Source organism: Toxoplasma gondii, chromosome VIIb, assembly GCF_000006565.2.
Source record: "Toxoplasma gondii ME49 chromosome VIIb, whole genome shotgun sequence".
In the NCBI taxonomy this organism is placed as follows: Eukaryota; Apicomplexa; class Conoidasida; order Eucoccidiorida; family Sarcocystidae; genus Toxoplasma; species Toxoplasma gondii.
The window spans coordinates 4,062,730-4,085,687 of record NC_031475.1 but is presented as its reverse complement, the minus strand read 5'-3'; the positions used below and the strand labels follow the sequence as shown (position 1 = coordinate 4,085,687).

The 22,958-nt window shown below is 52.2% G+C and overlaps 3 protein-coding genes and 2 non-coding genes across 5 annotated transcripts; 2 read left to right on the top strand and 3 right to left on the bottom strand.

Moving 5' to 3' along the window:
• Positions 1-803: 803 nt before the first annotated feature.
• Positions 804-5,085, bottom strand: TGME49_257380 (hypothetical protein). Its single transcript, XM_002364933.1, has 4 exons — positions 4,032-5,085; positions 3,398-3,468; positions 2,658-2,919; positions 804-2,071 (listed from the first exon to the last, which is right to left on the bottom strand). The coding sequence occupies exons 1-4, from the start codon at positions 4,198-4,200 to the stop codon at positions 1,917-1,919; spliced, it is 657 nt and encodes a 218-aa protein (XP_002364974.1). The 5' UTR covers positions 4,201-5,085; the 3' UTR covers positions 804-1,916.
• Positions 5,086-5,908: 823 nt separating this feature from the next.
• On the bottom strand, positions 5,909-18,497 carry TGME49_257390 (ribosome biogenesis GTP-binding protein YsxC protein). Its single transcript, XM_018781138.1, has 11 exons — positions 16,757-18,497; positions 15,785-15,910; positions 15,043-15,165; positions 14,459-14,577; positions 12,704-12,866; positions 11,946-12,095; positions 9,770-11,579; positions 8,743-8,841; positions 7,941-8,259; positions 7,275-7,319; positions 5,909-6,939 (listed from the first exon to the last, which is right to left on the bottom strand). Exons 1-11 carry the CDS (start codon positions 18,371-18,373, stop codon positions 6,639-6,641), a joined length of 4,872 nt encoding a protein of 1,623 aa, XP_018636973.1. The 5' UTR covers positions 18,374-18,497; the 3' UTR covers positions 5,909-6,638.
• On the top strand, positions 7,662-7,733 carry TGME49_257383. The gene has a single exon. It is a non-coding gene; the product is annotated as a tRNA-Cys (tRNA).
• On the bottom strand, positions 13,707-13,778 carry TGME49_257386. The gene has a single exon. It is a non-coding gene; the product is annotated as a tRNA-Gly (tRNA).
• A 1,642-nt stretch (positions 18,498-20,139) lies between the features above and the next one.
• TGME49_257420 (hypothetical protein) lies at positions 20,140-22,014 on the top strand (the record flags this gene model as incomplete). The annotated part of the gene is made up of 1 exon (XM_002364935.1): positions 20,140-22,014. The coding sequence occupies one exon, from the start codon at positions 20,140-20,142 to the stop codon at positions 22,012-22,014; it is 1,875 nt and encodes a 624-aa protein (XP_002364976.1).
• Between the last annotated feature and the right edge of the window lie 944 nt (positions 22,015-22,958).

The following is a 22,958-nucleotide window of genomic DNA, read 5'->3' as shown; positions in this document are numbered from 1 at the left end:
TGGTTGTTTGGGAACAACTCCCTCGTGTACGGGTAATGTGTGCGCTACAATAACACGGTTGCATCAATCTATTGTGATAGGAACCCGCAATGACGGGTGTATAAATTAGGTTGGAACTCTGACAGCAACCGAAGTGAGGATTGAAACTGGCGACATGTGTTCCCGTGATGTACCCGCCCGGCTGCACTGGGGTGCGTACTGAGCCACACGCGCCATCTGAAAGAAACGCGAAATGTTTACTGCAGGACGGCGGTCAGAGGCGGTAAATGGTTGCAGTATTCTGCTCCCTTTGCCTCAGCTAGATGCTGAAGCGCCTCGTCCTGCTCGTCACGTTGCAAGCTGGTCGTCAAAACAAAGAAAGAGCCCTGGCGCTGTGGAGAAGGTGCGCGTACTGTTCGTTAAGCGTGTCATTCGAGCGTGCATGAAATACGACAGGAACATTACGGTCGCTTTGCTAAGCGTTATTTTCCATCCTTTGCTCAGTAATCTCTGGTGCGGCATGAAACATGGTATGCAGCTTTGCTTCTCAGGCGGTTTCGCCTCGCCCTTCGTTGCAACTTCGTCACCATGTAGAGAGACAGCTCTGTAGGATATGTGGCAACCTTTACAACCGAGCAGATGAGGAAAAGTAGTTCTCCGGGAGGACACACAACAATGCCACGTTCCGCAAACCCACGCGTGGGGAAAAGTTGCCTGAGGGGACTGGATGAAAATCCTGGACAGAGATATTGGCCATCGTTCCCGCGTCGAATGAGCGAAATAGAAAGAGCCACGTACAATACCACAACAAACTCTTTTACTAACGGTTCCAAAATCTTCAAACGCCTGCTGTATTGGTGTGGCTGTGAGTGACCCACAATGACACCCAACTCGAAGCAACAAAAATTGTTTTTTACGAATCGGACTGTAGCATCCATTTTACCAGAAGAACTACGCAAGGCTTTTTTTGAAAAGAACCGCGCTACGGCCTTTCTAGGTTCTGTCATACGGAACTGTGCACTACCAGGCAGTACTGCTGGAGTCGACATCCGACAGGTATCTAGTATCCAACGAAAACATCACCACAGGAAATACGCATGCATGTTTAAACGACATTTCTTTGAAGAGCCGCGGAAGGGGCGATGACAAACGGGCGCTATCGGGTTGAAGCTACGCCTCCTACGCCCGCACCCGTACAACGGAAGTTACAGCGACGTACCATGGATTTGTCACTACTCTGCGAGGATTTCTTGTCGCAACTTTTCCTTTTCTCACTCACCTCCGTCATGCCAAGAAAAGTCCCATATTACCTGGATTCTATTTGGTGTATTAAAAAGCAATTAAGCTTGCTCTTTTTCTACAGTTGTTATTATCTTGACTACGCCTTTTGATTGGAAGGTTGGTGGCATGAATACTAACGAACCACCTGCTCGGGAACGAAGTACTTTCTATTGTCGCATCATCTGCTAGAAAAGACCATTCTGGTACGATGTCAAGTGCTCCTAGAGTTCGACAGTCACTTCCAAAAGACCAGCGCCGACAATGTGTAATCCGACACACGAGCGGTTTCCGGATTTCCAGGTTTAGTCACATCGTCGCGTACAGTGCGATAGCGCAAGAGTTCCCTGTGAGGCGGTTGCCAAGTCTTTGCTTTTTCCCTAAAGAGCCCCTGTGAACAACTTCGTTCACCCTAAGAGGCCCACCCACTTCAGTGAGGGGACAACAGGCAAAAAAAAGCGAAGCCCCATATCCAAACATCCTTTCGAAAACAAGCACAGGGGGCACGAACACCAACAATCAACATGACGGAAGAAGACCCTATACCCGAATGCACGTGGACAGACATATGCATTTGTGTAGCAATAAAAAAGCTACACGTAGACGTACAGAGTTGCGTTGACGTCTGTATCTATCAACGCATGCGCCGAAACGTTCTTCTAGTCCGTTGCATGAATATGGACCACGTAATACCCTGCAGCGTCGCGGGGCGCCCACGGCCGCACGCTGCTAACAATGACAGTGTAATCGCCAACTTGCGTCACCTCCACAGGGGCGGCGTAGGTCTGCGGGGCTCCGGGCATGTTCTTCATATCTGTGCAGACAAAAATAAAATATATTGGAGGAAACATTCCATGTCCAACAATGCAGCGACGCACTCCGCGAAGACACTAGCTGGGTTACAAATCAAGTGTGAGATGGGCGCCCTGTTCGTGTCGGGACTCCTGAGAATGGCAAAAATGTTACAGGCGGGAGCGACAGAATCCCCTCATAAAAATGCCTGAGAGAAACGCCAGAAAAGGTCTCTCGACAGATACATCCTTAGCCTCGAAGACAGCGAAATACGCCAAACAAGTGCTCCAGAAGTCACTCTCTACAGATCGTCTATTGCTGAAAGCCGGTTACTGGTTCATCGACAGAAGAACTCAAGTCCCGGAAACCACTGCGACTCTTTTACGCGAAAGAGCAGCTGGATGCTAACCCTTGGTGTTTATTCGCGCGTCTCCTGAGGTCTGGGAGCAAGTCACACCCTGCCCAAAAGACTGAATGTAAACACGGCCGCACAATATGGAGGAATTCGTCTGTTTCGTCTCCACAGAGCCCTATCCGCCGCTGTATGTACACATCGGTCAGCGATCTAAATCTTTGAGACTTTCTTTCTGTATGAATCCTCTGCTTACGCTCAATAGCAGGCTTGCCCACAGTAACGCCATGCTTGGAGACGGAGCGTTGCAGCCGCTCTCGCATTTCGTCCTCGGCTAGCGGCTCTAATTCCAAACTCGGCTGCCTGTTAATCCCCTTCAGAACATCATGGGCCATGAACGCGTAGCCTCCGGAGCCCGCAGACGATTCGATGAGCAATTTCAGGTGGGCCGGAATCGAAGACACGTTAACTGTTGTCGTGTAAACCTTGTCGTGCGGTGGATCCGTGAATGTCACGGTCTGAAAAAACACAGGATGACGTTTCCACCACAGTTCCATCGATAAGCGAAAAAACCACAGACGCTCGAAAGATAGGTAGAGAAAAAACGCTTTCCACGGTAGCTGAAACGGCTCAGATCGGTGCCATGGACACCGACAACGTTCATTTCTGTACAAGGCGCCACCGCAGTTTTTTGCTGGGTTCGCCTACTGGACAGCCACTCGCTCATCTGAACCCTGTTTGGTGATTTCACCGGCGATTCGTTAGCGCTGTTGTCACGAAAAAAGACCATGTGCGAGGCGTGAGAAGCGTTCGTCCAGTTCCTCAGCAGGCGCCAGGCCAAGAAGAATCCCTTTGTTCCGCACCAACTAACACTCGGAAACTGCCAGACTGAATATCAGATTTGAGCAGCATGTACACACCGGCTGGAAAAACACGACCGCTGCATTTCTGCAGGTGTCAGCCGGTGCAGGTTTTTTAACGGGAAAGTGGACTAACCTTTACTTTCTCCTCCATTGTGGGTGATTCTGCACCGTGGACGCACGCGCTCGGGCAGAGGGATGTTGTTGCTGCACAACAGTCACGAGAACAACAGCAAGATGCGCAACGCCTGACGTCCTAGATAGCGGAAGGTGCCTGTTCAGCTGAAGTGCCACAGTTATGGACTGCGGATCATTTGTGCAGAAATCAACTTGCAGCCAGAAGGGGGGACATGATCCTTGAACGGTCTTCACCTCTTGGCTACTCAGTCTAAAGAGTCCGTTGGTACGACGGCTTGCTCCGTGACTACCAGGATCTCTCTGTTAAATATACTTCCGGGCACACCGTGAGAAGTGGCAGACAAAAGAGCTTGACAGAAAAGCACGGCCACAAATTAAACAGAGGATAAAAGGTGAGAGTTGGCCGGACGAAGCGACTCCGTCCCTCTAACCGGAAACCTTTGCGGCAACAAAGAGCGAGTGTTCGCCGGAATGTTGCCTACTAGCCTGCTCATACGGCCACCAGCAAAGACATCTAAATACGCAGAACTGAAATACTTGTAAAGTCGCGCGAGAGGTAGCAACCGCGACACTTGGTCAGCAATGAGAACGCAGAGTCGACAAATGCCATCGGCGCGCTAGCAAGCACGTACCTGAGAGAACCAAGAGAAGAAACACGGAGAGTCGAAGCTGAAACATTTCGGGAGAGCGAAGCAGAAAATCACAGGAAAAAAAGCCACAAGCCTTTCTCTTGTTAGCGAAAGCGAAGCACGGGTCGCACAAAAACAGAGGCACAGGAAAGAAAAATGTCGGGGCTAGCATGCGTTTTACGCAAGCGGGAGGGTTGGCTCTACAAGATTGTACAGGTCGCCGACGCTCGTTGCATGTTCCACAGAAACTCTTGTTCTGCTGAAATCTGGCTTCGTTGCTCAATAGACAGAAAACTGACGCGTGGCAAAGAACGCGAAGGCAATCTGGATGAGATTTGTCTTTGCTGAATACTGCCCAAAATAAAAAGATAAACTGTACCACGCCTTCCAAATGCGATAATACGGGCCCCAGTTGCAGCCATCGTTTCCTGACTTGCGACGTACCAGATATAAAAAACACCGTCGCAATAAGACTTTGCTTCTGCGTCGCTAGAGCAAAGGAAAGCGCGGCCTGCAAGTCATTATTTTACATTCTTCTACATCGCAGAACTGGGGAAATCTTCGTGACACTATATAATTTCGGGGACAGGGATGCGTCACTCAGACAACCGGAACAGTCTGTATTTACCTCTATCGTTAGAAACCGATATGAGGGTATGATACAGAGACATACCTGTGAAAGCGACAGCCTTTCCCTACAATTGGACTTCATGGAAAACCTGGAATTCGCATGTGTGATTGACCTTTGTCGCAGGTGCGGTTCAATGTACGCGGAAGTTGATTCGTCTCCTCGCTTAGCGCTTATTAAAAACCTTTACAAACATAACTGTGAACATGAGGATAGAAATGGCCTGACGGTTAGACCTTGAGCATCTTTAATTACCCTGAATCATAACCATTTTTAAGGTTTTCTTAGGCAACGCGACAGGTACTACGGATTTCGTTAAACCTTTTTCGATTTCCATGGACGGAGTTCCATATCTGATTATTTTCGGTGTCACGGATTGTGGTAAGCTATCATCAAACAACAACGAGGAAGCTTATTTGATTGACATAACATAGAAGAAATTCTGCATTACGCGTACATTTTATGCTGGATACGTTTCAACGTTGACTTACCCTAGATCATGGGAGTGAAGATAATTCAAAATATAACTCCGTCTACGGAAAACAAAAGAGCTTTCACTGATTCTATTTATGGAACATGATTGGTTCACCTAGCCAGCACGATCCGATTGTTGGGGAATAACTCTCGTACGTACATAATTTACATGCCACAATACAACAGTTGGTACGAAGTCGAAACACGGTGTTGAATAATGAATCCGTGTTTAAACAAACCTTTTAATTGATTGTGCTCCGTTCGCATTGTAGACAACCGGTACTTTTCCTCTCACTGATTCGCTGGGTCGTACCTTGCATTGCCAGAGGCATCGTGTTGCAACGCCTTTGAAAAAAAGTTATAACCCAACATGTAAATGTTGCAGGACTAAAGATCGCACTACACGAGATGAGAAGCGAATCAAACGAGACTGTGCAATGCGATGTTCTGCTGTGAGATGACCATCATGTTCATTACACTGCTGATTAGCCAAGCGCTGCCAGTGCAAGCAGTGCACTTAACAGAAAGAGAGTTAACGTTCCTGCAAGATCTTCAACGCAAGCGTCTAAGTGCAGGACACCAAAGTCTGGGGAGTGCGCTTAGCGTCAAGTGCGATTTCTGCGGTTAGTTGCTTCTTCTCTGGGGTTAAAAGACAGCTGCTTTGCTGAAGCGTGCTTCCCGTACCGGACACACATAGGACAGCTGCCGGCTGATCAAAAAGCCATATCGACGCAGCGGGAAATTTCTCTATGGAAATTCTTTGAAATGTTGTCGTTGTGGACAGTAACCGCACTAGACGAAAATAGTGGAAGACCGAGTGTCAAAAGAGAATTCGCCGGGGTGCCTCATTGCTTGTACCACTGAGACCACTGTCTTGTCTGGCAAGGCATTTTTCAGATGTAGATCAGTCACAGGGACGAGTTATTCCAGCACCAAAGTATGCTTAGCCCGTCTGAAAGTCCAGCACGCAAAGCCAGTCCGAACTGCAGCTCAGTCCCCAAGTTTCATAACGCAAGGTTGCTACTGCGAGACCACTGTTCCGTTTCCGCAAAGCAGATAGTAGTTCCTGTCCTTGACGGGGCAGGAATGGGCGTCGTTGCGGTGCTCAACGAACCTTCGTGTATGGGGACGAGTTGAACAGCTTGCGAGCCCACCTAGGCCGACCTGCTATATCCATAAGCGTGTGTATCAACAGGTATGCTCACGCAAATTTGTTTACATAAATATGCTGTCCTGCAGTGCTTCTCTGTTTACGATGAGCGTAAAGCGTCAAATGTGAACCGAAGAGGGAAATGGACGCAAAACACGATCAAAGGCAGGACCCAAGAGAGAATCCCCGAGAATGGCCACCCCGTAAGTTAACAGGAAAGCCACAAGTTTTGTATCGGTTCTTCTTTCTCGGTCGCCTGGTTCTCAGGGGCCATATGTTTGGCGCGTGTCGAAGGACTTGGTTCCATGCAACGACACCCCGGAGTTTTGACTCTCAACAACTGTCGCTGTCGCGTGTGTCATCGACCACGTCTTCGATTGTCTTGCTGGATTTTCCACTCCCTAAAGGCCTCGAGTTCAGCGAGTTTCTTTTCATTTTTCCTTTGCAAGCGTCTGGACCTCGGGCTCTGCTTCTTAGTCTTCACGGCCACAGAACCATGACTCGAGCCGTTTTGCGATGCTTCAAGGCCCCTGGCCAACTCCCGAGCCTCGCGTTTCCGTCGTTTGAACTCACGAACTAACCCGGCGCCAGGTGCCTCATTCTGTTCCTTCTTCGTCATTGCCACTCTCTGCCGGAAAAGTTTCCGCTCCACCATTTGCCTGAAACGAACACAGCAACGACAAGCACCGCCGGAAAGAGAACTGCACACACTAACACCCGAAGAGGGGCACACAGCAAGAAAGAGAGAAAAGCGTGGAAAACATAAACACGCAGGTGCCCCCCGAATGCTGGCTCCAGAACATTTGCACGAAACTTCCTCTAGAAGGCAAAGAAAAAATGAGACGTTCCTGCAAAAAGTACGAACACCGAGAGCACCCAAGTAGAAACGTGACACGTCTAAAACACAGCTCATATGGGACGCAACAGTTTCCGCTAGTTATATTTTGCTGTTCGATGCTAGGTCCTCAAGCACGGCTGTTCTTGTCTGACTTACATTTGCTCTTCTAGGAGTTGTCGTTTGTTGGGGCGCCCGTACACCCTGATAATCGACACAAGCACGCAAGCCGAAACGTCACCAAGACAGGGAACCGCGATTTCCGCCACAAGCGGTTGTTGAACAAAGGTACTTCTTGGCATCAGGGATTTACGTCTGTGGAAAGAAAACACTACATCGGCGTTAACTCGAGACAGTCTCTTTTTCGGCTCGTAGATGATCCACGCCCGACCTGCTCCTGACAACGGTCAAAATGGGCTCGACTCCGGAACTTAAGACCTCCATCATACAAGGACTCTCTCCACGAGAAAAACCAGCTGCAAAAAAAACCTTCCATCGTTTTTTCTTGCGCTGATCCCCTCTCGTGGTTATCTCGACTTTCCCCGCGGGTGTGTAGCTCAATGGTAGAGCGGCCGACTGCAGATCGGCAGGTTCATGGTTCAATTCCGTGCGCGCCCTACGAATCTGAGAGGCGTTTCTGGAAAACCATTTCGGTTTCGTTCCTTCATTCCTCCTACTTGAATATACACTTCTTTGTTCCCGACCCACTTGGCCGTACATCCTTTTCCCCCTCTCAACTGCGATATCCCTTTCGTACGCTACCGCTGCGTGAAGACACGTCTCAAAAGTTTACACTTCGTTTGTCTTTTACGCTCCTCGACTTACGCTGCATCCGCTTTGTGTTTCCGCGCCCATCGCTTCCACTTCCTCATCGCTTCTTCCCAGGTGTAATTCTTGCCTCCCTTCTTGTGTTCCTCCTTCGCAATGATCCCTGGAGCTGTAAAGTCGGCCTTGGCCTCTTTTCCGACGCTCGCCACGAGTCTCTTAGACACGCTCTCTGGCTGCAGCCGAAGATGGTGGAGGCGCATGCGACTGAGGCGTCTGAGAAGCTTTCGCTTCTGGATGCCTCGCACGGGTCTCTGCAGCGCCTTTGGATCGAGGCCAATGAATCCAGCTTCAGCCGAAAGGGCCGCCGCATCCGCTTCTGGGAACAAGAAGAAACACAGCTACTTGACAACTGATGCATACACCACTCAGAGACGCATAAACACCCATATGCACGCATGCAGGCATACGCTCATTTATCCACAGGCACCAAAACGCCACAAACCCCGGAAACATACGACCTGAAACCTGAACTTCCTGCTTAACTGAACAGCCACAGTTTCGCCGCCTAAGGAAACGCATGAAATCGAAGAGAAGAAACCTCGCGTATCTCAATAGACCATACCGATCATCTGACAGAAACGCATATGCATGCATATATGTATATATCTATATATCTCTCTCTATATATATATACATATACATATATGTACATGTATGTACATATATGCATATGTGCAGGTGAAACGTAAAAACGTGTTTCTCACGAGTTGTATGTTTGCACATCGCTTTTGATATCGAACAGAGTGTTTCATCTTTCAACTTCGAGACCGAACCCAAGCACGCGCCAAAAAAACATTACCTTTCCTCCGGCGCCAGAACGGCCTCGGGCGTTCAGCTGGCCGCTGCAGCTCTTCAGAACTGCGACTGTCGAGCCTCAGAGGACGCGCCGGGATGTTACCTTGACAAAGAAGACGAGGAAAAAAAGCAATTGCACACAGTGGAAAGAAGAACCCTCGTCAGTTGAAACAAGAGAGAATCAAACTCTTGGTCTTGGAGAAGCGAGCTTTCGCGGACCAGACGCGACACAAAAACAGGACTTGCGAGTCATGTGCGTCGACCACTGTCGCCACATCCGCCGAGGATACTGAGCGTGAAACTCAAAGGAGTTGACGGGGGCTCGGACCGGCGATGGAGCAGAAACGGCGTCATTTAGAACCCAGTCAGGAACGCTTGCTCAATAAGAAAGCCTCCAGTGAATTCCGTTCCTCAAACAACTGTGCAAACAACTGGATCCCCAGAGACTGATACGCTCCCTCGGACGCCGTCCCCTCTCGCGGGCGTTGCCTCCGCAGCACACTCTACCGAACAAGAGCTGAGCAGACTGCATACGAGAAGTCCAATTCACAACATCTTTACTTCCCCCAAGACGAATTTTGTGTGAAACTCGGCCTGCCGCTCGCAACCGGATTTGTCAAATACGGACTCCGACTAGTTGCAGGTGTCACTTTCGCGTGTAGAGACAGTTCAGAAGCATCCTGTGCATGTGCTAGCATTCAGCATCTTGTCGGTCACATACGGCTGTTGACTCTCCCCATCTGTCGCGATGAGTGCTCTTTCCTAGTTCGTAGAACATATTGTTTCTGAGACACAGAGTTTCCTGAGATCGCTTCAGCATCTGTGGGAAGAAGGGCATTTCTTCTTGCAGGCTCTCCGTTCGTGAACTTCTTCAAGGTCCCTTGAGAGTGCCTGTGTCGAAGTTTGGATCTCCTCTTCAACGGAACACCACCCAGTCCACACCACTGCGGCATTCAGAGCAGATTCTTGTTCGAGTTACAAACACAGACACACGCAACCCAAAGGTGGAAGAAGTCGCGTTCTCAACTTACCTAGGTCGTCCAGCTCCATTCGTTTGCGTCGGTCCCAGGACTGGCGCATGTCGCGTTCGTAGTCGCCGGTGTACCTTCCCGGCTCGGGTGCTTGTTCAAGGGGATCTGCGAGGCCAAATCCTCCACTCTCCTCACCCGCGAGGTTTCGCCTTTGGTGTCTCCCGCGGCGGCCTGCCGCAGAGGCGCCGCCGCCTGTGTGCGACCCTGCATCTTCCAGGAGGAGTACGTCGCCTTTCTGTCCCAATGCGACGCCTGAGAGTCGCGGCGAGACTCCAGAAGTTGTCTGCCTCTTTCGCGCGCTCGCAGCCTGACGCGCCGCGGCAAGGGAAGGAAATGACGACGAGGGAGACTCGTCGTCGTTTTCGTCTTCTTCCGCTGCAGACGACGCCTTCTCCGTCAGTTCAAAAGCCACACTCGTTTTCCCCATTCGCTCGGCCCGCCAGTGGTTCTGACAGATTTCCTTCGTCTCTTCCACAGCTCGTCTCAGACGGACAGAGGCCGCGCGAGAGAGCAGACTCTCCGTCTGGGAGGAAGAAGCAGAGGCACGGAATCCCTGCATCGAGCGGTGAAGCACGCAGGAAGGATCTTCGTCGTCGTCGAGCGACTCGGAGGAAAGGAGAGAGTCCAGCTCAGAAGACGAAGCGTCAGTCAGGAAAGGGAACTCGGATTGATCTGGCTGGCCCTTGTCCTCGCTCTTGGGCGCATGCCGACTCAGTTGAAGCGGGAACCTGCCCTCGGTTTCGTAGCTCGAAGTTCTCATCGTCTGTGTTCCTTCGCCACCTCCTTTGCTTTCAACTTCTTCTCTCTCCTCGCTGGCGTGACTCACGCTTTGCCGGGAGACCTCTGGGCATCCCGACAAGTCGAAATTCACAGCGACGGACGACGGTGGAGGTCGCAGTCCATCGTATTCCTCGCCTCTCACCAGAGAAGACACGCCTGCGTGAACATCGACGACTGGGGGAGAAGAAGCAAGAACGGAAGAAGGCGGAGACACAGCAGAAAGGGAACTCAACGGGGACATGGGGGCGTTTCTGGAGACGCCTTCGCGCGGCTCTGCTTTTCCACCGGAGTCCAGAGACTCTCTCGACGCACTTTCACCAAGACGCGTTCCATCTTCTTTTGAGCCAGAAGGAGACAAGCCCAGAGCGAGTTCAGCGGCTGCATCGGCAGCTGCGAAGAAAGCCGGAGAAGGAGACAGAAAAGGCTCTTCCTGTCTCGAGGAAGGAAGCCGGCCGCTTGCTCGTCGTCTGCTTCTCTTTCGGCCGAGAAGTTGTGGCGACTCGCCCTCAGAGTTCCACCCATCCTTGAGTGCATGCGTTGCTTCTTCCCGTGAGTCGGCATTCGCAGCAAGGGGAGGCGATTCTGAGAAAGCACTTGAGGCTGAAAGAAGAAGCTCCTCCGTGGTCTCCAGGCTGTGGCGGTGGTGCCAGCTTCCTCGACCGACTTCTGTGCACTCGATGAAGGCGTCTAAAGAGAGCTGTTCCTTGTCTCCTGTATCTTCCGAGCCTCCTCGCTCTCTCAAATGTTCTGAATCGACATTCCCCGACATCGCTTCTCCCTGCGAGGAAGACTCGTCAAGATTCCACCGTCTCCGCGCGCGCTCCACGATCGAAGACGAGTCTGTTTCGGTGCCGTCGACTGCTTGTTGAGATTCGACATGTGCGCCTTTGCCTGCAGCCATGGCCCACACAGAGGGCTGAGTGAGCAAACGCTCTGTTTCTTCTTCTCGCCTCTCCTGGCCCTTCGCCGCCTTCTTCTTCGCGGCCTTCAGTTGCTGCCGCAGTCGCCGCTCTTCCAGTTTGCTGTGGATCTGACAAAAGACCGCACGCGGAAAACTCAAACCCATGAAGCGGAAGAGAGAAACGAAGCCTACGAAGAGAAAAGTTGTGCGGGCTTGAGGGCGGACTCGAAGATAAAAAATGCAAAGAGAGACACGCGGACACGAACAAAAGAAACACTCGGCCCAAACAGACCTCGCCACTCGCTCTCAGTTGCCTCTCCGCAAACACACCGCGATTCGGCTTATATTCGGACAGAGCAACGTTCTCCGAGAGGAGAAGCCAGTGCGGTTTGCTGCAGCAGGGGAGTCTCGATCACGCCCTTCGCGAAGAGGCCGTCGTTCTTTGTTTTTCGCCTTCATGGGTCTGTAAGGCTCTTGGCCTTTGAAGAGTCGTACCCGCACGCGAATGCCGTGTTTGACAATTTCTTTGTCGATTTTCAGCTCGTCCATCTCGCGCCTCAAAACATCAAGAGCTTGATGCCTCAAAGCGCTGACGGCGATGGGGTCTGCAGCTTGGTGTCTGAAGGCCTTGGCGTCTTCTTTCACCTGGAAAGGACAAAAACGGCGAAGATTCGTGTACCTATGTCTCTGTGAAGGGTGTTTCCCGGAGACACGCTCTACTGAAAGCAGAGCACAGTTGAGGTGATAGTTGCTGCAGAAAGAGAAAAGCCGCTGCACATCTCGTATCAACAGACAAGAGGTATTTATGTCTGGATGAGAGCAACGAGAGCAACCGGCTGCGTCCGCAGCGACAGCCACTGGAGAGACAGACACAGGGAGCGGAGGGCTCCAGAGCGCATGCCACAACGTTTGGACCTCTTGTGCACGACGGCTGAGTGTTCGAATATACGCCGGATAGAGGTCACCAAAGACGCAAGGAAAAGGCAACACAGAAAAAGCGAGGCAGAGAGAAAAAGCGGGCGACAGTCACTCTCAAGGCGTCGAGAAGAGAGGAAAGAGACGGAGCACGCGAAGCGCCGGAAAAGAAGTTGAACTGGAGAGCGAGAAAGAGACAGCTAGTGGAAATGGAGAAACGGACACAGTCAGGAAGAAAGAACTGGTCCTTGTGGCAAGCTGTGTTTCTGAAACGAAACAAAGACGAAGACACGAGTCAAGAGCGAAGAACTGCAACCCCAACAGACAGTTGTTCTCACCAGCATGAGCGTCTTCACGAGGTCTTTCGGCTTGACCAAGTCCGCCTTGGTCAAGACAATTTGCCAGCTCACTCCCCAGCGATGAAGGAAATGCAGCATCTCTTTGTCGCTCTCCTTCAGACCATGTCGCGCATCGACGAGAACAAACACGCGCCGCAGGTTTCTAGCCAGGCAGACAGAAAACGAAGAATGGAAAAGTGATGAGAGAAGACGAAAGACACAGAAACGATGCCCCTCTCTGTCCCCTGCCTCCCGCTGAAACAGACTCATCACGCGACTCCATGAGAATGCCTACGTCACTGCAAAAGAACGCGCCTCCTACGGCTGGCGACCCGCAGGACTTCCAAGGTTGAAATCTCTAGGTTTCTCGAAAAGACGACGGAAAGCAAAAGTCACAGACAGACGAAAGCAAACACTCCACGAGTCATCCTGTACCTACTTATACATACACACATATATATATATATATATATATAGGGGGGGTTCTGATACGCATCAGTATCTCAGAAGGGTGCGGCGAAACGGCATCAAGAGGACATTTGAAACAGTGAAAAGACCGAGAAAACAAGAACGGCAAAGAAGAAAGAACGCGGACTTCTCTTGTTATAAGGAGATTCACACACGTGGAAACGAGTCCACCTTTCACAGGTTCACGACTTTTAGATCGTCTGCAGGCTGCTGCGGCCTCTCTGTTGTTCGCAGGATTCTCTGAAGCAAATCCCTTTTGCGTTTTGCTGCAGTGTTGCGCAGAGTGACAAGGTCCTTATGGGCAGAGCAAACGGAGGTTCGCTGACGAGCAGCGTAGGGAGCCGAGGGACAGCGTCGGGGTTCAGGGCAGAGACGGGAGCGAGGCGACGCGAAGACGAGGGAGCAAAGCGGAAGATGTTCGACCAAATATGAAAGAAAAGTTGCGACGGAGTGTGGTGACAGTCAAAACATGCGACCAGACACACATATGGCCCAAGAGGAAGAACACAAACTCTCCCACGTTTTGTCCACAAGTTGCGTCAACCGGGAGTCGAACCCGGGTCACCTGCTTGGAAGGCAGGTATCCTAACCGTTGGACTATTGACGCCTTGCGGGCTTCCGAGAGAAAAACAGAACAATTCTGTCTTGTCTGAGTTTTGTGATGAGAACCTCGACGACTCAGGACTCTCTCATACACGCAACAACGCGCATACATGCATGCGTCGCCTACGCGCCTTTCTCTGCCTCGTATGGATGTACACCTATATATTGGTTCGCATGCGAAATACGCATGTCGTGAGAGTGAGAGAGTGAGAATGAGAGAGTGAGAGTGTGAGAGTGAGAGAGTTACAGTGAGAGAGTGAGAGAGTTAGAGTGAGAGAGTGAGAGAGTGTGGACTACAGACACCCTCAGCCCCCCCGAAAGCGACTGGTTCCCACTCATACAGCTTCCTCGCTGCGAGACACGCTTCACAAGCATACAGATCTAGCAAGACATGCAGCGTCGCCACACTGTGAGTCAGTCCTGCCTCTGCCCAACCGGCCGTTGCAGTACCTTTCTGTCTTCTGCAACCTACATCGAGGACAGAGACTCTGTCAAAGCTCCTCACTCAAGTGTCTGGTCGACTGCCCATCCACTCACGAGCGTACATCGTTGCCTCGCAGTCTCTACCGCACAGTCTGGGGCGTCGCACATGCGCAGGGATAAACAGTCAGAGAGAGTTGAGAAGAAGAGTCGCGTTTCCTTCTTTTGATGCAGGTGCATGCGTGGTGAGAGTTGGGATCGTACTTGCGCGTCTTGAGGTAGTAGAGAGAAAACTCAGTCCACTGAAGGCGAGTGGCTGCGGCTGCTTTTGCAAACCCGTAGCCAGGAAGATCAACGAGGCAGAGGACAGGCGGCGATCCTGCCTGAGACGAGACGCGAAAGGCAGAGACAAAGGAGAGTCGAACATCGCAGCGAACCGAGGCAGACACAAGGAAACAGTGACAGAAAAGGCGAGCGAAAAGAGGCCGAACAGAGTACGGAAGAATGAGGGATAAAAGTGAACACCGACGAGAACGAAAAAGAAAGGAAGGTGAACAGCAGTGCACACGAAAGAGAACGAAAGGACTGAGAGAGAAGAAGGAAGCGAGACACAGTGACAGCTAGCCAGAGAAAGGATTCACGAGAGAAAGAAGAACAGACAAGACCATAAACGAAGCAAGCATACAGCAGATCGGCAAGCAAATCCGAGACACGGAAAGACCTTTTCATGCAGACACCACGAAGCAGCGACGATCGCGAATTCCGTCTGAGCTTCTGCTCTCACCTTCTCCCCGTTGACAAAGGTCCTTTTCTCTCTCTTTTTCAACTTCAACTTCCTTTCATCTCACCTTGAAGAAGTGAAGTTGCTGCGTGGTCCCCGGTCGACTTGTCACGAGAGAAGTGAGGCGACGACCCGCGAGTTCGTTCAACAGGCTGCTCTTCCCGACGTTTGACCGCCCTGCGAAGGCGATCTGTCGACGCAGACAAAGAGAGAGAAGAAGAGGCGGGGACATGAAAGAGAAAAAGAGGAAACGGAAGGAAGAAGGACGTAGAAAGAGGCGAGCAGAGGAAGACAGGAGGCCACAGAAGGAGAGGGGAAAAGAACATAGAGTTGCAGCTTTTCTCCATTTCGTTCTTCCCTCGCAGTTCTTCTTCGTCTCTCCGCGTCGCTCAGGTTCTGTCTCTAGGCGGGGCGTCGTCTCCGCTTCCACTGGTCCGTCTCGTGTCTCCCCGCACACAACGCCTGTTCTCTGCGGGTGACTCCAAGTCTTCTTTCGCTCTACACTTTTAGCTCCCATCCGGGCTTGATCCCTCGTTCCGCTTCCTCCTTTATCCTGTGCCATGTCCCTCCTGCTCTTCTTCGCTCCCCTTTCTTGTTTATTGTCTTATTTCCTGTCTCCGCAGTTCGACGTTCTTGCCGCTTTCCATCTTCCCTCTGCGGCCTCTCCACGTTGTGGCCTTCAAGCGGCTTTCCTTTCTTCCCCACTACCGCTGGCCCGTAGATTCTCTCCTGCCCTTCTCTCTCCATTTCACTTGCGCCTTCTCTTTCTTTGTCCCCTCGCCTTTTCTCTCGGATTTCCCTCTACGCACTTCGGGGAGAGTCGGAGGCGGCAACTCTTCTTCTCTCAGAGCCGTTCTCCACTTCTCCAGGCGAGGCTTGAGCTGCCCGAGGAAGACAGGGCACCTTGCACTCAGGCTGCGGTCTCCGTGGAGAATCTGCATGCGCCAACAGGACAGACTACACTTCGCGACTGTGAGACGAGCATCTCCCGCGGACTCGCTGGGCGGTCGCAACAGACAAACAGGCGAAGACGAGAAACGTTCCTCACTCGACGATCCAGCGACGAGGTTTACGCTGAAACCAATAGCGACCTCCCGAATGTGAACTGAGGACTCCAGGAGCGGTGTCGCTCTGAATGCATGCGCCGCGGAGAGACAGGAAAGACGGATGGGGGGGGGGTGTGGTATCGAAAAGGGAGCAGAGGAGTTTCATAGGCGATTTAATTAACGAAAATTGCGTTACTGTTCAAAAACATAAATACTGGCATTAAGGAAAATAATATGTGGGCCGATACACCTTTCGAACGTAGACGTCAAGACTCTTTTTTTACGCAGAAAAACTTCACAACCTTCCTAGGCAGGACTGTTTTGCCGCGTCCGTTGAAGAAATCTATGCTGCACACAGGCTGAAGGATGGAGAAGGAGAAGGAAAGAGAAACAAAGGAGAGGAACGCAATGCCAACGCGAGACTGACACGAGAACGCCCTAGACAAGCGCATGCTGCAGAAAGCAGAGAAAAGAAGGCGATTTCGCGCTCGCCACAGCGCTCGACATAGACACCGGGGGCAGGAGACAGTTGTCTGGAACACTGCAAAGAGTGGGGAGAGAGACAGAGAGGCAGCCACGACTGAATTCGCTGTCCGAGGCGAGTTCTCTTCTCTCTCTCTCTCTCGACAAAGGAACTTTGTTCCTTCGCTGCCGAGCAGGTCGAAGGGCATCGGCATTGAGCGCTACACAAACATCCACGATGTTTTGACGTTCTCGCCCACAGATGCGTTTTACCTGCTGTCTCTTCTCGCCTGTGTTCCGCGGCGCCCCCAGTCCCAACTGAACCACACGCGCCTGTACGTGACGATCGACTTTGCGAACATCCTTCAAGCGTTTGTGAAAAGAAGGCCTCGAAGCCGCGAGAGAAGACGAGAGAGAGGCCGGAGACGGAGAAGAAGAGACGTCAGCGCGAGCGCCAGGTGTGGGCGCGTCAGAGGGCAGGAGCCCCAGGGGGTAGGAGACTGGAGAGGATCTGCGGCGAGAAGAACGCGAGGAAAACTTGGAAAGAGAGCAAGACAAGAGGGACCGCGAGAAGGCGGGAGAAAGGAGCCAGCTTCGAGGCGACGAGAGTTCAGAAGAGACAGAGACACCCGGGGGAACCTGCGACAGAGACGCTGAGCTCCCAGGCTGGAGAGACGCGGCAGAGAGTGAAGAAGAGCGAGACGAAGAAGGAGCGCGATAGACAGAGGACGAGAAAGAGGAAGAGAAAGATGAAGCGAAAGAGGAAGCTGCGTCTTCCAGAGAGGTGTGAGGAGAAAGGTGAGAACTGGAAGAAGAAAGACGCCATGAAGGAGTCGTTCGAGAAAGTCGCTCTGCTCCGCGACGACCTGACGCACAGGGAGAGAAGCGACTGGTACAGGAAGCGACTGGCGAGGCGTCCGCGCACGGGACCCCAGGAGCAAGGAAGGTCCAGTTGGGAGAGAGAGAAGAGAAGAAACGCGGCTTTGACGAACGGCAGAGAGTAGAGAAATCCGAGACGTGGAGACCGAGATCTCTCTGAAAAGAAGACATGTCATCGATGAACAACAGTCTCTGCGTTGATCGTCTCAGATGTGAACGGAAACAGGCAGGACAGCCCCCTCCTCTATTCGTAGCTCTGTTGGTGCCTCCATCCTTCGCGTCTTCGTCCACTCCTCTGCCTTTTGCTATTCTTTCTCCACCTCTTCCTGAAAGCTCTTCTGCTCGTGCGTCTTGATCGAGTTCTCCGTCTCCCAGCCATCTGCCTCCTCCGCCTGTTCTCGCATGCTGTCGACCTTCTTCGCGGTAGCGAGGCGCGCTGCTCTTGGGGTCCTCTGCGGTGCGGCCGGTGGGGACCTGCGACTTTCGCGGCGGAAGCCGCGGCGTCTCTCTTTTCTGTCTCTTCACTTCTCCTCGAATCCCATCGCAGAGAGGAAACAGATTGAGGCCTGGTCGCCTCGCAAAGGCGCGAGCGGAGACGCAGCGGGGGAAGGAAGATCCGCGAGCAGAAAGCGCGCCCATAATGGCCGTGCAACTCGCACTGGGAGAAGGAGAGATTCCAAAAGCGGAGAGGCGACGACGCGGTGCCGGAGAAATGGGAACGGAGGAAGAGGCGAGAGAGAAGGAGAGAAGGAGAGAAGGAGAGGAGAGAAAAGAGGAGAAATAAGACGAGAAGACTGGGAGAAAAGGGGAAAACAAGAAGGTTTCCACGAAGAAGAGACAACACTGAGGGAGACAGGGCGTAAATCCCTGGGGACAGAGACGAGGGATCTCAGGCTCGAGCAGCGACAGGGGGAAGTGGAGAGTCGACCGTTCGGAAATCTGGAAAAAGTCGACGGAACAGTCGCCATTCGCATTCAGAGCGAGGCGAACACTGGCGTTGTCGAGGAACATGACCCTGGAGTCTCTGCTCCATGTCTCCTTCGTCTCCTCTCGCAAGTTTTTCCGAAAGCTCCCTTACTTGCTTTTTCTGCAGCGAGTCACTTTCTTTTCCCCCCGTTCGTGCGACAGCCGCAGAAAATGAAAGGCTTTTCTTGGCTGAACGCGCGCCCAATTCCTGCCCCGCGCATGCAGCCACAAGGAAGGCGCCAGGGAGTCGCTCCCGAGTCTCACGAGAGAACGTTCTGATGAAGAGAACTGACAAAGAAAAACAGAACGTCTGCTGCACCGGAAAAGGAGTGGTGAAGCCCTCCCGGTCTCTTGAGAAGCTCGAGTCTGCTCGACTTCTTTCGATTGTCAGCGTGAGTGCATGCGCGAGTAGTCTTTTGAGAAGTGGAGCCGCGCACACATAGGTTCTCTTTTGGCTTCTTTTTTCAGGGATCCAGAGAAGCGCTGCGAATGCTCCAAAAGTTGACTTTTGTCGAAACCGCTTTTAATGGCGAGACTGCGACGCGAGGTCTCCTCTGACTCTGCAAAGGCTCGCGATCGAAATGCGAACAACTGCGAGCTGAGACGACGGACTGGAGATGGACGATGTGCGTTGAGAAAAGTCGCACCTACAAGACGCGAAAAACGGGAGAATGGCCGCTAAGACTCAAAAGCTTTTTACTGTTTTTTGCACAGTGGCGTCTGTTTCTCGACAGTCTGGGGACTATCCTACACTGCTTCTCCTGGATTGTCTTGTCCTGCTTCCCTCTTGGGATGACTCCTGCGTCGTAGCACTGTCGCGTCTCGACAAGGATTTGCTCTGCGGACTTGGCAACTCTTCTGCAGGTTCACCGCCCCGTTTTTTGCTGGCGTCTCCAACACAAGAATGCACCCTTCTCTGCGCAGCCAATGCGTGGAAGGACGGTGTCAGAATCCCTCTGTGTCCAGAAGAATGATGCGCATGTGAAAAATACGAGTCAAAACAGAGCTGTCAAAGTTCATCTGTCGCTTGACCAAAGAAACCATCTCTCTCAGCGTGCATCTGTCGACCTTACAAGTAAAAACATACGCATCAGGATATCCTATCTGTCTCCGGCATAAAGACACACATGCCAGGACATGTAACCAGGTACCTTTCAAACAAATGAAGACAGATACCTTTATATATATATATATATATATATATATGTATATATATGTATATATATGTATATATATCGGGAAATACATCCTTTTCCTAAAGACATGCGTGTCAGGGTGCGCAAATGTCTCTCTTTTGAAGAAATGCAACTACGTATACGCCAGAATATCCTATCTTTCTTTCAAATAAAGACATACACGTCGAGATGCATGTTTCCTGCTCAAAACGAACATGCATACACCTTTATTTCTTGAGCCTTCTTTTCGATCAATCCCTGGGTGCGGGCTTGGATTTCCTTCTCGTCAAGCGCCCCTGACTCCTGCATCGGCTTATAGACGAGCTTTTGTCTGCCTTCTTTGTCACGTTCTTCCTCGTCTCTCATCTCTTTCTCTCATCCTTCTTTCTCTCTGAATCTTTTTCCTCTCTCTCGCCTTCACTGTGTAGGCGCTCTTCTCCTCTTTCTTCTTCGCTCGCCCTTGGGCGTGGAGATTTCGAAGAGTCGTGTGGCGGAAAAACCTCCTTCAACTCGAGACTCATCTGTTCCCTACTTTTCCTTCTTTCAACCGCTCACCCTGGCTCCGTCTCGTCTGCTTTGTATCCCTTCGATTCTTCTCGTTTCCTTTCCTTTTTCTCTCCCCTCCCCTCCCCCAGCATGTCGGCGGCTCCGCGGACTGCCATCTGCGGCCTCTCGATCGCCTTCCGGCCCCGCGCCTGTCTCCTTTGCGCGCGTGTGTCTCCTCCGGCGGTGGGCGACTCTCATGGCGAGAGCGGCCGCAAGCAGAACTCGTTTTGCGCCTTTCCTCGAATGCCAAGAGAAGACTACTCGGAACAAGTCGGTGACGAACGCAATCACGCTCAGCCACAGGAACCTTCGGAAATCGTTGGAGCAGAGAGAGCAGATCGAGAAGGCAGCGCGCTCGCGGCAGGGTCGACGAGGGAATGCCTGAAAGAAGACAGGCTGCAGAGAAGGAGAGGCAGAGACATGGAGACAACGAGAGCGAGGCAAAGTGGAGGAGACCGAACGCGCGTTTCGCAGGAGATGAAAACAAGCCGGTTTTCCTTTGAAGTTTGTGAAGCAAGAGGACGATTAAGGCAGACGCGCGCGGACCCCCGAGTGTCGCAAGAGTCAAGGTCTCGGGGCGCTCCCGTTTCTCTCGGAGGGGGAACTCTCGCGTCGCACCTCTCCTTATCTTTCCTCCCAATCGATTCATCTTTTCTCTCCAGGTGGCCTCACGCTGGTCGCCCTTTTGCCGGTTCTCTCGCCTTCCCTTTGGCAACTCTAAAGTGCTTTCTGTCTTCGAGTTCTTCTTCTTCGGCTTCTTCGAATTCCTCGTCTTCTTCATCTTCCTCGTCTTCTTCGTCTTCGTCTACGTCTGATACATTGTCTTCGGGTAGTGCGTCCTGTCGTAGTTCGACGAACGCATCGAATCTTGTTTCTCTCTTCAGTTCTTCTTCTCTTTCTTCTTCTCAAAACTCGCAGCTGGCTGCCGTCCTGAACTTCACCGCGGAGCTCCTGAGTCGATTAGAGAAGCCTCACGAGCACGGCCCGGTTCACACAAATGTGATGCTTGGCTATGTCCCTCCACCTTACTCACCTCCTTCTTCTTCCTCTCCTTCTTCCTCTTCTCCTTCTTCCTCTTCTCCTTCTTCCTCTGCTCCTTCTTCCTCTTCTCCGTCTTCCTCTGCTTCTTCCTCTTCTTTCTCTGCTTCTTCCTCTCCAGTCGCTTGCGCGTTGTCGACTCCTGCAGTTTCTCTGCCTCGGGCAGACTCTCTCTCCACGACGACCAGTGCATTTGATGTTTTCTCGCACATCGAGTTGACAGAGGATGCTGTACGTCTCGAGTTCAAACACACTGGCCACCCGCTCTACCAGCTCCTGACTCGTGTGAAGATCCTCACTGAAGGCTGGGAGTTTCCTGTGGAGCTTCTGCTTGCCTTCGACAAGGCACAGGAAGGCGAGAAGACGCCAGAGAGCACGAGCGAGCGAGAACGAAGGACGGTGGAGGGACAAAGCGAGGCGGTTGCCCACGAGGAAGAAGACGCGGACGCACTGTGGCACTCCTCCGACCAGCAGCTCTTCTGGCTGCGGCCGCGGCCTGCGAGGCCTGAGCTGTCTCAGAGGGAGGAGCGAGAGGTCCGACAAAGCAGCAAGCGGACTTCTCCCCTCTCTTCTTCTTCTCGTCCGCCGTCGCCCTCGCCTTCAGCGCAGCAAGCCGTTGTGTTCGACATGGCTAGCAGCGTCGAAGAAAACCGCGAGAACGGGGGTGGCAGAGGAACCACGGACGAAGCGAGAGAGCAAGGGGACAGCGAAGCAGCGAGAGAGAAAGAAAGAAAGACAGAGGAGAACGCCTGGTGGGAAGGCAGAGCTCTCGTGCGGGACGTGATCAACTGCACTTCCGCTGGTGGCGGGGCGACGGTGGTTCTTGATCGGGAGCTCTTCACAGCTCGCATGGTGAAACTCAAAGCTGCTTTGACGAAGAAGAAGCAGGAGGAGGAAGGAAACGGACGACCGCAGGAACAGGGATAGACGGAGACAGCCGAAGAGTCCGACAGCGAGACAGGCGACGACCGCGCGACGAAGAGGCCCCGAGGAGGAGCTGGCGGCGAGGCAGGAAAGGAACCACGGAAAGCAAAGAAGCGGGAGGTGCCTGGAGCAGTCCGTCCACCAGAAAAGGAAGCCTGAGAGGAGAGGAGAAGAAAGAGACAGAAGGCGAACGCAGGGACGGGAGAACGAACGAGAACATGGAGAGGACATGGAGAACCGAAGGCGAGGCGGGAGAAGAGAAAGAAGCCTTTCCGTGGGACATAATAAGGAACAACTAGGCAGGACCATTGCAAGCGACTGAGTGGAGTCGTACGTAGGGATCAAGAGAAGTTATATGAAGCGGCTCAAGAGAGAGAGCATGGAAGACAGTGAAGGGCGACGGGTGCCACAGCAGAGGGCAGCGTCCTTTGAGGCGACAGTTATTCGACAACAGCAAGGGAAGAACATGAACAGTTGCACAGATCAGAGAGAGAAGAAGAAAGCATCAACACAACGAGAGTGCAGATTTCAGGAAGGAGAACAAGACGGTGGCATTGAGTTTAGCGCTTCACTGGTTTGTGTCCGCGTCAAAACTGCAAGTTCTTGCACTGTTTCTCGACTTTGTTTTGCCTCGGTGTCGTGTAAAGCGCCACTGTTTTCGTCTAGCAACAGCGCCCCCTCCGCCCCATTTTCGGGTGTCAAAAGCACAAAAAGCATTTGTATCTCTTGTTCGGTGTGTTGCTCGTAGAGACATTTTTGAAATGCAGTTGTGGTGCATCCTCGTCCCGGACAGGAACTCTTTAGAAGACTGGTGCACTCACAGATCCTGATAGAGGCTAGACGTGAATCGACGTATGCATGCTCCGGGTGTACGTACACTTCAGCCCATGCCTCGTGGGCGTCCGCCAACTCGGCGCGGGGTCTCCTTAGCTGTTTTCTCGCGTTCT

Bases quoted from the DNA above. Each gene is read 5' to 3' on its own strand.
- TGME49_257380 (XM_002364933.1), bottom strand. From the start codon at position 4,200: ATGCTAGCCCCGACATTTTTCTTTCCTGTGCCTCTGTTTTTGTGCGAC. The intron at 3,469-4,031 runs GTACGTGCTTGC...ACTGTTGTGCAG, and splicing joins TCTTCTCTTGGTTCTCTCAG to CAACAACATCCCTCTGCCCG. The intron at 2,072-2,657 runs GTAAGCAGAGGA...TTGTCTGCACAG, and splicing joins GGGCAAGCCTGCTATTGAGC to ATATGAAGAACATGCCCGGA.
- TGME49_257390 (XM_018781138.1), bottom strand. From the start codon at position 18,373: ATGTTCCTCGACAACGCCAGTGTTCGCCTCGCTCTGAATGCGAATGGC. The intron at 12,096-12,703 runs GTGAGAACAACT...TGTCCTTTCCAG, and splicing joins TCGTGAAGACGCTCATGCTG to GTGAAAGAAGACGCCAAGGC. The intron at 7,320-7,940 runs GTAAGTCGAGGA...GTCGATTATCAG, and splicing joins AAACACAAAGCGGATGCAGC to GGTGTACGGGCGCCCCAACA.